We start from the raw sequence: 14,105 nt of genomic DNA on the forward strand, positions 1-14,105 counted from the left end.
GAAATGTTTATTAAAGCAGTATAACATATTAGATTTTGGCATCTAGGCTCCGACCTCATACCTTAACCCCCTAGCCGGAGCCTACAGGCTACAATAGCTTAGAGTAGCAGCGATGTGTTCTGAGGCAACAGCGGCATTGACTAAGCAGTGGAAGAGCTGGGAAATTTTGTAGCTTAAAATGACCACAAGATTGAAAGGGAGCGCTTGGTTAAAGTTTTTGGATTATGAAGGTAAGTCATGTCGTGTGTATAGCAGCGCCGCTCGAGTTGACTGCCTGAACTAGCTCTCGGGCTTCGCTCCATTGTTGCACATTAACACTGAGGGAGGAGTTGAAGGTTTGATTATTTCCTGCTGCATTCTGTTTAACATCTCGGTGGATATGAAACATAAAATATAATATTTTCAGTTTTATAAATTAAACAAACATAAAAACACAATTGTGACGTTTGAGCTCCATCTGGCAGATTTTCCTCCGTATTTCTGCCGAACAGCTGCAGGATGAAGGCAGGAGCTGAAGCAGCGGTTCCCAACCTGCGGGGCATCACAGAGGGGTCCATAAAATATGTCATTTAGTGAGGGGTCGTCAGTTAGATAAATGATAGAAAAGGTTATGGAAAAAGGTTGGGAACCACCGAACTAAAGAATCACTTTGTCTAATTCACCAGAACTTTTCCGTATTTGTGAGTTTCTTTTAACTTTGACTCATTTCAATGTTTGTGGTTGTGCAGATTACTGTAAAGAGCGTACGATTCCCCCGATGCTGCACTGATCTGCAGAACAACCCGGAGAGTGACTGAGACTCCTGAACAGACAAAGCAACACTGGAGAGACTGAACATCGAGAGAAATGTGTGGAGAGATCTGTAGAGGGAGACCGGACCCGGAGGACGTCATCTCGACAGTCTGCGATTGAAACTGTAACTGGTTGTGACACTGAGCGAACTCTTAAACCTTCAGCGATCATCAGAATTCTGGATCACGAAGAACGTGAATCCTCAGGTAGTCGGCTCCACTGAGGCGGGCGGAGACTACAGAGGGTTTACAGGTGGAGGTCCCGCGGTTCAGGCGAAGGTGGCGGCAGCGGTGACTCAGAGCAGCAGTGACCCAGATCTGATCCAGGTGAGTGGGTCAGCGGTGTGAACCAGATTTACTGTCAGGATATTTTTACTCAGGTTACCTCACTCGAGGAGCGTTTCACTGCGACAAACGTCTCGTTTCTACGTTTCTTCACGAAGTCTGCCGGAGGATGATGTCAGTACCTTTAAAGGTCCAGTCTGTTCAGATGGAGGCAGGAAGTGAAAGCAGAAGGGAGGAAGTGGAGGAAGGTCCCTGCTGTTCTCGATAAAACCGTATCAGAGAGGAAAATCACATCATCCTAAAAAGACGGAGCCATTCTTCAACTGAACGAGTCGTTATATTCACAGCAACCAGACTCCATTCATAAAAACTGAACACAGAGTTTCTTCTCCACCGCTGCCTCCATTGGTTAGTTAGTCTGTTATTGTGTGACACCAGAGAGAATATAATATATAATATATAGAGTTTAGAATATAATGTTTTGCTGTTCTTTGGTGAATTTCTTTGGTGATTTCTGCAGCTGTAACAGCAGCACCAGGATCAGTTCTGATTTATGAGTTTAAAAACAAACAGATGAGCTGTAATTTGTTATTTAATATCAGCAAATATTTCACCATCATACTGTAATGCTAGATCATCCTCTTAATGTGGATTTAGTTAAAATAATTCTTAAATTTAAATATAACAGTAAACTTCACTTGAAAATAACTTTAAACAACAAAACAGATAAAAATTTAAACATTAAAGTTGAGTAAAGAAAAAATACAACTTTTTGATAACTTCAAACATCTTTATATTATAATACTAAAACTATTCTATAGAAATAAATAGTTTGTTACGGATGTAAAGATGTTTGCCATGTTTCCAACTGATCTATTAATGAGAAAAGTTTGAGAGCCACCGCTCTGTGAGACTGAGTATTCAGACAGACAGACAGGCAGACAGACAGGCAGACTAGTTATGGAGCTCTTATGAAACAGCAGATGTAGGTGAGACTGATCTGAACGGCCCGTACGTCTGAGGGTGAGATTAGGACGAGTGTGTGTGTGTGTGTGTGAGGATGCTGAAGCAGCAGGATGTGAAGACCAAACACACACACACACACACACACACACTATATGTTGATTAATCATTTGGTTTATCAACAGAAACTGAATGTGATAAATAATAATGAAATATTTCAAATTTATTCTGCAAAGAAAACTAAATAATTAAACAGATTTTTAAGAATTTTTTTTTTTAAATGAACAAATAAAAAACGTCAACAATCTTTTGTTTCCTTCAATTAATCTGACGACAGACGAGGAGAACAACGCGGTTACCGCGGTAACAGCAGCTGATTGATGCTGACGTCACTCAGAATAAAACGTGTTTTTTTTGTATTACAGTTACGAGAACAGGTACATTTGTTTACTGTATGTTGTTGTTGTTGTTGTTTTTAGCTTGTAACCAGTTTAGTGCTGCAGATTTAACACTCAGCATCAAACTGTCATCACATAGTTTCATGAGTCAGAAATAATCTGGAACAATAGGTTAATATTTCACTGTTTATAACACCAGGAGTTTACGATTTATTTTTTAATTTATACACTTTCTTCTCCAGGTAACCGCACACTCGTAATGTGGCGACTTTCATTTAAGATGATAAATATTGTTTTTGAACAAAAATAAGCAAACACACATTAAAACGACCTGAAACAGGCGGAAAGAAAACAGCTTCAGTGTCAATCCGACGTGTGACACATTATTATTATTATTATTATTAGTAGTAGTAGTAGTAGTAGTAGTAATTTATAGGATAAAACCATTGGGGATAAATATTTTCTTAATTTTTTTTGTTTATTGGGCAGATAAACAAAAAACAAACAACAACAGAACAGTAAACACACAAGAGTCCATCAGTGTGAGATAATTAAAAGAATCAATAGATTAATAGAATTAATTCATGTATTCATTTACTGTCATCAATAATCAATATCAGTCTTTAAAGGAAACAAACTTTATTTATTTCTCTGTATTATGATAATAAATAAATCAACTTAAACAAATTAATATGAATAATTAAACTCACACTGATCTGTTTATTGATATTTCTGTGTGTTGATACATAAAGAGGATCCTCAGGTGGCTGTGGCCTACATCTGTCACTCTCCCGATCAATAGAGATGATAGAAGTCAATCCCCTGTACAGACTGCAGATGCTCCGCTCTGATTGGCTGATCCTCCGGGCCCCGCCCCCTCTCTCCCCTCCTGATGGATAAATAACGCCACAGACGCCTCTGAGCTTCACACTGTCCGTCTGTCCCTCCTCTCCACAGGAAACTTTCCCCACTGTTTCACTGGAAGTTTAAAGTAGCATCAGAAAACTCTGTTTTACTGACTGTGAACTGAGTCAGTGAACGCACCGCGGAGGACTGTTGAAGCAGTTTTGTTTGGGTCAGATTTGGAGCTGATCTGGGATCAGGTTCAGGATGGAGCCGAAGGACTTCTGTCTGACAGACGACTATCACTTCCTGAATCCGCAGCGGTGAGGAAAACATTTCTGTTTTTATATTTAATGATTTTTATTGAATTAATGATGTTTAAAACACTGGATGATGATATATCAGCTGTCATTTGTTTTTTATATATTTATTTTTATTTTTCTAACTTGAATTACATTCATAATATAACATAAGATTACTGCATTTATTCAAAAAAGGAAAAAAACAAAACATAAAAACAATGTTTTAACAAATGGAAATCGATTCAGGAAATAATAATAATTTTACAGCTGAAAAATAATTATTAAATCCAAATATACCATTAAACTTCACTGGAAAACAACTTTATTTAAACAACCAAACAAAAATAAAAATATTAAAGTTAAAATAAGTGAAGATAAAACATTGCAATTACTTCAAACATCTTTTAGTATTCTAATATTAAAGACCCTAACCCTAACCCTACTGCAAGTGACATTGATTGGCTGCTTTGTAACCATGACGACAAACAGCATTTTAACCCAAATTAAAATTTAAAGTAACCAAATCAGACATTCAGTCAGTCATTACATGTTATATGTTACTGGGTTCCTTGTGCGTTAGTGTGAGAAACTTTTATTGGTATTGTTGAAGAAAAGTATATTTTCAGGCATTTCTTTGCAATTAAACTGAAGTAAAAAGTAAAAATAGTTCCCTTTTTTTGTATAATTCATTAAAAACTGAATAATCACTCATAGTTAGTTATCTTGAGTTATTATAGATTTGTATTTTTCATTAGTTTTTATTTTTATCTTATTTACTTTCCAGGTTTTGCTTGTTTCAGACATTCCTGTGTATTTTTATATTATATATATATTTATTAATATTGTTTCAGTAAGTTCTTTATTTTGTTCCAGTGAACAAAAATGTTTCACACCTGGTTTTAGTTTTTAGCTTTGTATTAATAACCTCAGTGGTTTGGTGACGTATCGCTCAATGTTTCACAAACTACAATTATTGCTCAAATTTGCAGAACAGTTGCGGTGAGTCAATAAAACTGGATAAAGTTGGATAAAGTTTGATTAAACTGGATAAAGTTGGATACATTTGGATAAAGTTGGATAATATTGGATAAAGTTGGATAAAACTGGTTAAAATTGGATAAAACTGGTTAAAACTGCAACAGAATTCTCTGTGATCGGTTACAGGATTTTATTTTGGGATGTGATCCACGGTTAGTTTAAAGGAAGTCTTTTATTGTGAAAATCGTTGATCTATTGTTTGTTTATCTCTGCTGCTGATCGTTGATCTTCAGCTGTTTAATCTCACACTTTTCTTCCTCCTCAGCCTCTTGGACTCCTCCTCTTCATCCTCCTCCTCCTCCCCTGCCGATGGAGCTCGTTCTCCGGCCTCCTTCCTCCACTCCTCCCCCATCAGTCCCTCCTTCCCCCTGGACACCACGCCTGCTCTCAGCCCCTCTCACCCAGCCTTCCTCCTCCCCAGCCCTGCCTCCTCTTCCTCCTCCTCCTCCTCCTCTTACAGCCTCCTCTGTGGAGCGCCGGAGCCCGACTCCCCGACGGGATCTAGTTCCAGCGGAGGAAGCGTCGGAGGCGGCGCTGTGGGGTCGGAGGCTCCAGTGCGTTTTTCAGTGTCGCAGACGGGTTCGTTTTCAGCGCAGGTGAAGAACGTTTATAACATTTTATTTTATTGTGTAGAGCTGCAACGATTGATCAATTAGTCGATCAAAAGAAAGTCGATTGATTGTTTCAGGCACTTTTCAAGCAAAAATGGGACAAAAGAAGCAATTCAAAGACACTTTATTTTTTTTTTTTTTATCGGAAGACTCATCAATAACTAAAATAACCTTTCAGTCCAGTCCCGGTTTATTTATACGCCATCCTGCTGCCACAAACACTAACTAAAGCAGTAAATGTGGATTCATCCACTGCTGAAACTAGTCCCCAACAAATGCCTCTAAAAATAAAACTTTATATTTGTGAATAGTTTTAAAAGCTATATTTATTAAAAGTCACCACCACTAGATGTCGCACTATAGCACCAGACAACGGTTGATCAGACTCCATCAACAAAACCAGTAATCTTACCTTGTAGATAATCGTAACGCACTGTTTCCCGTCTGCAGGTGGACTCCATCCTGAGGGGCGACTACCTGACGCCGATGGGTGCTGTGGGGCCGAAGAGGCTCTGTCTGGTGTGCGGGGACTTCGCCTCCGGGTATCACTACGGGGTGGCGTCCTGCGAGGCCTGCAAGGCGTTCTTTAAGAGGACCATACAAGGTGAGAACGACTGCATGTGCGTTAATCAATAAGTAAATTATTACAGGCAAGGCTGATCAATACACGGAACTCACTGCATTGATTAGTGTGTGAAGCTATGAGCTGCTGGGTTCAGACGATCCATTAAGGTATTGATCGGTGTTGTCTGATCAGTTCAGTCATCACATGTAAATATTTAAATAAGATGTCAGTGGTGGAAAGTAACTAAGTACATTTACTTCAGTACTGCATTTTCTGCTACCTTATACTTGACATGTCAGACTGTGTAAAATATATTTAAAAATTAAAGTAGTGAAAGATAAGTACTTGGATATTGTTCCCACAGTCTTAAAGTGGACTCTCGTTATGTGGTTATATTGATTGATCGATCGTTCGACACTACAGGGAAGAAAACGTTTTATTCATTTACTGTTCAATTTTTTCGATGTCTTCTTTCAAACTCGGGGAAAGAAAACACCCAAAATACACATTTAGAATAAGTGAATAATCAACTGTTTCATGCTGATATGTTTACTCTCTCTCTCTCTGGGGTCACCAACTGTGTTCATGTTCAACAGTGTGAGTTTCATCAGGCTCATTTAGTCTCATCAATAAACTTTAAGCCCCAGTAATAATGGGGGGGTTGGGTGGGGGGGCTTCTATAGATTTCTGTGAGAATAAACAAGATGAAGATACAGACAGACGCACACAAGTAGTCAAACAGAGAAGACACATTTTCATTTTCACAACATGTAATGGATAGTGGATTTAATTTAATTATAAAATTATAAATCATGAAATCAAGTGGTGGAAAGTAACTAAGTACATTTACTCACATTTACTTAAGTACGATTTTGAGGTACTTTACATTACTACCTTCTACTCCTACTAAATGTCTTTTAATATAAATAAATATCTGATAACTGGATTTATTGAGAGGCCTTCAGCGTGAGTAAGTGATGTCACTGACCCTGTACGTACTTCCTGTTTGTGGTTACCTAGGCAACATCGAGTACAGCTGCCCGGTGATGAACGAGTGTGAGATCACCAAACGGAGGAGGAAAGCCTGTCAGGCCTGCCGCTTCCAGAAATGTCTCCAGGCCGGGATGATGAGGGAAGGTACGTCACCTCAATCTGACGAACTTCCCATGAGTCTTTGCTCCTGTGGAGGCCTCCTCTCTCCTCAGACCTCGACGGGGTTTTCGAGGAGGAGGGGAGGAAGCAGAAGTAGCTGACAGGAAACCCGGGTCTCTGTGTTGCAGGAGTCCGCGTGGACCGAGTGCGAGGGGGACGACAGAAGTACAAGAGGCGGGTGGAGACCGGGCTGAGTTTATACAGTAAAACCCCGTACGCTCATCCTGTCAGCAGCAGTGAGTTCACACCTCTACTCAACGTCTTCACTTCATCCAAACTTTATTATTTGATCTAATCACTGTCTGTCTTTCAGGAAACAAGGTGATCTCCCACCTGCTGCTGACTGAGCCCACGCCTCTGGCTGCCAATCAGGACGATTCGACCAATGACGGCAGCCTGCGGACCCTGCTGACCCTCTGCGACCTCCTGAACCGGGAGCTTCTGGTTCTGATCGGCTGGGCCAAACAGATCCCAGGTACAGACGCTGGTCGGGTTGTTCTCAGTCTTATTAAAGCTATAATCTCTATAGTTTCTGCCACTAGGGGGTGTATCACATCAAAACAATAACATAAGATAAGAATAACAAAAGACAAAGTTTGATGATGCGAGCCAAGCTGCTGTATTAGTAAATACTATGTTGGAAAATGTTCAACTCCACAATAATTTAACACAGAATTACTATTAAAATGGAAAATTAAATGAGAATTGGCAGATACATTTCAATTGTATTTTAGTTCCCAGTAATCAGAACTTTATATCTTACTTTGACCTTTTCAACCTCAGCTACAGTTAGCTAGTTGGACGCCTCTGCCTTGCATTGCTAGTAGAAAGCAATTGTTAGCTTTGTATCATTACACCATTTATTGTTGCCTAAAGTCAGCAGAATACATAAGTTAGAGTATCATGGATCACAATAATGATATTGTTATATAGTTTAGTGCTGTAGATACAGGACAGAGGTCAGTAATTATGACCTGATTGTAATGAGTTACAGTTTATTTTGGGTAAATTGATCCTTATTGATACCCGCTCTGCCCCGCCCCTCACAGGCTTCTCCGGCCTCTCATTGGTCGACCAGATGTCGCTGCTGCAGAGCGGCTGGATGGAGGCGCTGCTGGTGGGCGTGGCCTGGAGGTCGCAGGGCATGCCGGGAGAGGAGCTTGTGTTCGCCGGGAACCTGCGGCTTGACGAGGCACAGTGTCGAGCCGCGGGATTGGCTGACCTGTACGAGGCGCTGCGTCACCTGACGTCAAAATACCAGGCGATGAACCTGACCCCCGAGGAGGTGGTGACACTGAAGGCCATGGCGCTCGCAAACTCAGGTACAAACTTTTACTTGCTGATACTTTCACGACATTAAGCTGAGAATACTTCAGTACTTTACATTCAGGGTAAACCCTGTAGTGGGGGTGGCAGTTACCCCTCAGTGCCCCCCTGTAGTGTAGATCTGCCCCTTGCAGCTTGAATACTGATATTGATTTACAATTAAAAGTGGGAGAGTGTTCGGGGTGTTGGAGGGGGAGTCTGAACTTATTGATCCCAGAGGAGTCATTATTGATATTGTTTAGAGGCTGGGAGCTGAAGCATCGCAGTATTGATTCCACAAACTTCTTTTTTGTTTGGAAATGCGAGTGCTGGGTCGTCGACCAACGTCATGTTACTACTGTCTGACTTCCTGTCTGTGGCCCATTGGTTCCTACTGAAAACGTAAATCTCAGGGACTTGTTGGGGACTATTTTCATCAGCGGATGAATCCTCATTTGGTGCTTTAGTGAGAGTTTGTATTGAGGAAGAAGAGACCGCACCGTGTGTGTGTGAGGTCAGTTGTTGATGCTAACGATGCTAACAGCAGTGTGTTAGCAGCTGATCAATAACACCTGACTGTCAGTGTGTGATTGTTGAAGCAGTGCATGATGGGAAGCTGGTTGGTGCTCCCAGCTGAAGTCTGGTCAGTCTCCCACTGTCTGAGCCTCGGATCAATACACTGTATTGATAGACTCGGTTCTGGATCTATAAACTGTTAGCTGTCTGCTGGAGGACACACACAGCAATGACGTGTCTGTCTGAATCAATACTTCACACAATAGAAGATGATGCTCGTCTGTCTGTGTGTGGACACATTTTACTCACATTGTGGGGACATTAATGTGCTTACAGTCTCTTTGTGGGGACCCGTCTTTACTTTTAGGGACCAAATCAAAAAGTCTCAAATCTCTTAAACATAATTTAACATGTATCTAATAAAGTTAAAGTTATTTTCAGTCTTTTAAATGTGTTTCTGGGAGACTTTTGTATTGATCATACTGTAACAGCTCCCAACTAACAGACACTGATTTTCCTTCATATCCTTTGTATTCTTTTCACCAGTATGGATGTAAAATAGGTCTTAAATTGCATTCATAATGATCTTAAAAAGGCTTAAAACCCCCTGATTTAATATCTCAATGTAAATTCATCATCCAGTAAAAAGCTTAGATATTCTGTATGTAACCTTTTCAATATTTGGACCATTGACAGCAGGCATACACAGATTACAGTATGAATTTCATCTTATTAGTTTAAGATTAATAAGAGAAGTACAAAACAGTATTGTCCACGTACAGATGAATCTGCATTCAACTCATCAGTATTCTTTAGATGTTGTTAGACAGTCTGTTGGGGATAAAAACAGCGGCACTGTGATCCGTCCACAAGAGGGAGTTAGTGAGTGCAGAGGCTGTTTTTAGTGGACAGAGAAGAGTGAAGGGAGACGTGATGTAAATAATCAATAATGTGTGTGGTAAAAACACCCACAGGCTGACCTTGACCTTTGTTTTTATCCTTCACTTGAACGTCTCTTTGTCTCTCAGACTGCTGCAGTTCAGTTTAAACAACAGTTAAAGTGTTCAGTACCAGCGCTGACTGAGCTGTTCGCCAATTACGTTTTCAAATTAAATAACACAATTACTGAAATATAAATGGTCTTGTTACTTTTGTCAAAAGACGGTAGACAAACACATCCGAGTGTATCCTGTTGATTTTACGTAGAAATATACGTAAATGATAGAAATTGTAAAATATTTATAAAAACATTGCTGATTTACCAGCAGGAAATACAAAAATAACTGCTATGAATCTTCTAATCTATAATCTATAAATAAGATATAAACAGTGATAACAACTCACTGAACATGCTGCATAATCTCTGAATAATATAGAAATATTACAGATCACCTTAAAAATATAATAATATAATACACAATGGATGAAAATGCAGTTAATAATTAGTTGTTTAATTAATTTGTTTCATATTTGACCAAAAAAAGCGTCAAATTCTCAGATTTGAGCGTTCTAACGTCCTCTGTCTGTCCATCAGATGCCGACCCGGTGGACTGTCCGGACTCGGTGCAGAGGTTCCAGGACGAGCTCCACGAGGCCCTACAGGAGTACGAGTTGTCCCGCAGGGAGCAGCACCGGGCGGGCCGGCTGCTGATGAGCCTCCCGCTGCTGCGACAGACCGCCGACCGTGCCGTGCAGGCCTTCCTACAGCTGCACCGCCACCGCTGCGTCCCCCTCCACAAACTGCTGCTGGAGATGCTCGACGCCAAGGCCTGAACTCTTCCTCACTCTGAGACCACGTCCATCATCAGGAGAGGACAGACTCTGGTTCCGAGACAATCTCAAACCATCTTTGTGCTTCGACAACCAAAGAACTGGTTCTAGTGCGGGTCTAGAAGCAAGAACCGCTTACAACAAGGGTCGGTGGCGCCTTGTGGCCAGCCAGCTACATATTTATTAGCCGTTTAGAAACAAACAGATGTTACAAACATAACATCGAGCTAGCTAGCTAGCTGTTTATGTTAGCTGACCAACAGCTAGTTAGTTAGCCAACTAGCATAACCTTGGTAACAATAGCTAATGTTGGAGACGTATACACCGATGTAATGAGGTAGCCCAGAACTAGCGCGAGGTTTGTGTTGGTGCTGAAAGTCCTGGTCTAATGCAGCCAACAGAACCACATCATCTGCAAAGAAACATAACTCTGAGGTTCCTGAACACCTGGAGACCCTTAAACTCCAGATATTATTAAAGTTAGCCGACTAAATGCCCCTCATCTGTGGTCATTACTGTGGCTGGTGTAGTATGGTTTAATCCGTCCCGTAAACTTCACTCGTCTTTTTGTTTTTGGACACGCTGATATAAAGACACCAACAGCCGAACCGGACTGCCGTGTCTAGAAACAGTTGCTAAGCTACGATTGGACAATCGCTGTTTGGGGGCGGGGTTTAGAGAACAGTCAGTTAAATGTGATTTTAAATGATGTAAAAAAAAATCATCATCTTCATCTGAACCTGGAAAGATTCATTAAGTGTACATTTGTGATCTATTTTTGTAAACAAAGATATTTTTGTGTGTTTACCTTGACAACGAGCTGGTTACCGTAGCAACAGCCACATAGGAGGATGACTGTGACGGACTCGGACCGATGTTTTTTTTTTTTATTTCGTTGTTGAGACGTTTTCTAACAGAGCTGATTATTTATTGGCTGCTGATTAGTTTTTAATGTGCCGACTTAATTAAAATGCTTTTGGAATAAAAACATGATTCAATGAGTCAATTATTTTATTTTTTCATACAAAGATTGTTAAAAAATCTGTTACACAAACAATGTGAAAGAAATATTAAAAACCTCCTCAGTGCCGACCTGAGTTCAGCCTTAACAACAGTTTCTACATTCACTACGAGTTTACATAAAACTGGATTTAATAATAAAGTTAAAACATTTGTAGAAATGTTGAAAAAAAACAAACTGGAAGAGTTCAGAGCCGCAATGCTGCATTCACAGGTCGTAGGAAACACGGACATTCAATGAGAGAAACGTTACATTTTAATTACAAGAAATTTAATAAAAATTAACAATTACATTATTAATTGTTCTCAAGATAGTTTTTATTTATCAATCGAATCTATAAAATGTTTTAAAATAGTGAAACTAAAGATTCTTTTAGAGCTGCAACTGAATATTTCTTTATTTAATTAATCAATTCTTTATTCTATTAAATGTCCCAAAACAAATAAATATATTCAGTTTAAAATTATATGAATCAGAGAAAAGCAGCAAACAACTGATTTCTGATATTTAAATAAATAAATAACAATTCATTAAAGTTGATAATTCATTAATCGTCTGATCAATTCTGGTGAAAAGTCCAATCTGCAGTTTTAAAGGATATAAATAATAGTTATTGTGACTAAAATCTGATTTTATAAATAGATTTCCACTTTAGAAATTCAACATTTCATAATATTTTCTTGGTTTCATTTTTCACACAATTTATAATAATTTAATCCCTGAAGTCTTTTTTATTTATTTATTTATTTATTTAATATCAAACACTGTTTTGATAATAAAATACTGAAATAATAATTCTTTTGTTTCAGCTTCTCTGTTTTATATCAAAGTAAAATTAATTTCTTTGCGTGTTTTTTGTACTTTTATAAAGTAAATAACAGTCGGATTAATAAATTATGAAAACTGTTAGCTGCTAAAATAAAAATAACTCTTTAGTTTCTGCCTGTTTTTTATTTCAGTAGAATAAGAAATGCTGATTTGCGGCTCCGAACGTTCACAGACATTAAAAACACAAACTGAAGGTTTTAAAATACAAAGAAAACAATAATTATTTCCTCACAGCAACGAGACAACAGCAGGAGGCTCCAGTGGTCGACGTCACATAAATAAAACCCAGAGTGAACTCACAGGAAGTTCAGGGGGACGACAGGAAGTACATCAAAATAAAGCAGGAAGTCGCTGCAGAGAAAGCTTCCTATAACATCAACGCTTCACTTTATTGATCCGTGTTTTCATGTTAATTTCCCAATAATCACACAAGAAGTTTCCTTGAAAGAACAAGTTTCTGATTAATAACCGTTTTAGCATATTAAAGGTAGAAAGTATTTATTATAATTATTATAATATCACATTTATTTCAGCACTTTCCTGCTAAATGTAAGAATCATTTATAATATTATAAATTAAATTAATGCCACCTGGACCAGATAAATAAGATATTTCACTCAAATGTTACAATAAAACTGTATAAATACTAAAAAGATTTTACTTAAAGTACAAAAGTATAAGAAAATATACTTAAAGTACTAAAAGTACTCATTATCCAGATGAATGTATATATTATTGGATTATAATTATTGATGCATTAATGTGTTGATCACACACTGCTGGATAAGTTGTATAATTACAACCAGAGTAAATAAAGCAGATAAACGTAGTAAAATATTTCTGTCTTGTTGGAGAAAGAAGCAGAAAATGGAAATATTAAAGTATGTATCTATTAATTGCATAGATCTTAAAGTCAGACACACAAATATATAAAGTTAAAGTTTTCATTAATAAACTTATATTTACTCTGTAATTAGTTCCATAAAAACAAACTTCTTTCCAGGTAATTATTGGGGAATTATTAGTAAATTAAAGTTCCTGAAGGTTCAGGTTGTTTTTTGCTTTAATTTGAAATAGTTGATGGAAAATTAAAGAACAAAAGCCGACACCTGATTGGCTGCGGCGGTGAGACGTTCAGGCTCGGCTCGTTCATCACAGTGTGAACTTAACGCCAGAATTCAAACATACAAATTATAAAAATAAAGTTTCCATACAAACTGTTTCAGGTAGAAAATGTTGGAAAGATTCACCTGCGTCGGTTAGAAACTGAACACCTGGAGAAGCCCCGAACTTTTTTTTAGGGAAAATATTTTGCTAAACTCCGCCCACCTCAGTTACCGTGACGGTTTCCGTGGCGACAAACAGATCCGAGATCTCGGGCCCGTTGTTTCGTTGTAAACTTTATATGAGACAACAGAGAGACTGGCCGGTAGCAACGGTAACTAAGGAGGGGCGGGGCTTAGCGGATGGTCGAGCTACGAGTGAGCGATCGGATTCATTGATAATGCAGAGATATTGATCAGTGCAGCTTTAATGACGCAGCTGTTCGGGGATCATTTCCCACCTGACGTTAGTGAGTTAGTCCAGACGAACTCTACTGACGGCTGATTGGCTTCCTTCTGAATGTCTGAGCAGCCAATCAGAAGCTGGTTTCGTTCATGTGTGGTTTGGGGCTGGTGGCGGCGGCGGCGGCGGCGTCGGCAGCGGCGGCGCTGTC

General features: G+C 39.0%; 1 protein-coding gene across 1 annotated transcript; it reads left to right on the forward strand.

The window, feature by feature from the left end:
• The first annotated feature begins 5,668 nt into the window (after nt 1-5,668).
• On the forward strand, nt 5,669-11,491 carry esrrd (estrogen-related receptor delta). Its single transcript, XM_035679903.1, has 6 exons — nt 5,669-5,835; nt 6,817-6,933; nt 7,077-7,184; nt 7,262-7,423; nt 7,998-8,270; nt 10,304-11,491. Exons 1-6 carry the CDS (start codon nt 5,718-5,720, stop codon nt 10,540-10,542), a joined length of 1,017 nt encoding a protein of 338 aa, XP_035535796.1. The 5' UTR covers nt 5,669-5,717; the 3' UTR covers nt 10,543-11,491.
• The last annotated feature ends 2,614 nt before the right edge of the window (nt 11,492-14,105 follow it).

This window comes from Morone saxatilis, unplaced genomic scaffold, assembly GCF_004916995.1.
Source record: "Morone saxatilis isolate NCDOM2014 unplaced genomic scaffold, NCSU_SB_2.0 Contig8, whole genome shotgun sequence".
In the NCBI taxonomy this organism is placed as follows: domain Eukaryota; kingdom Metazoa; phylum Chordata; class Actinopteri; family Moronidae; genus Morone; species Morone saxatilis.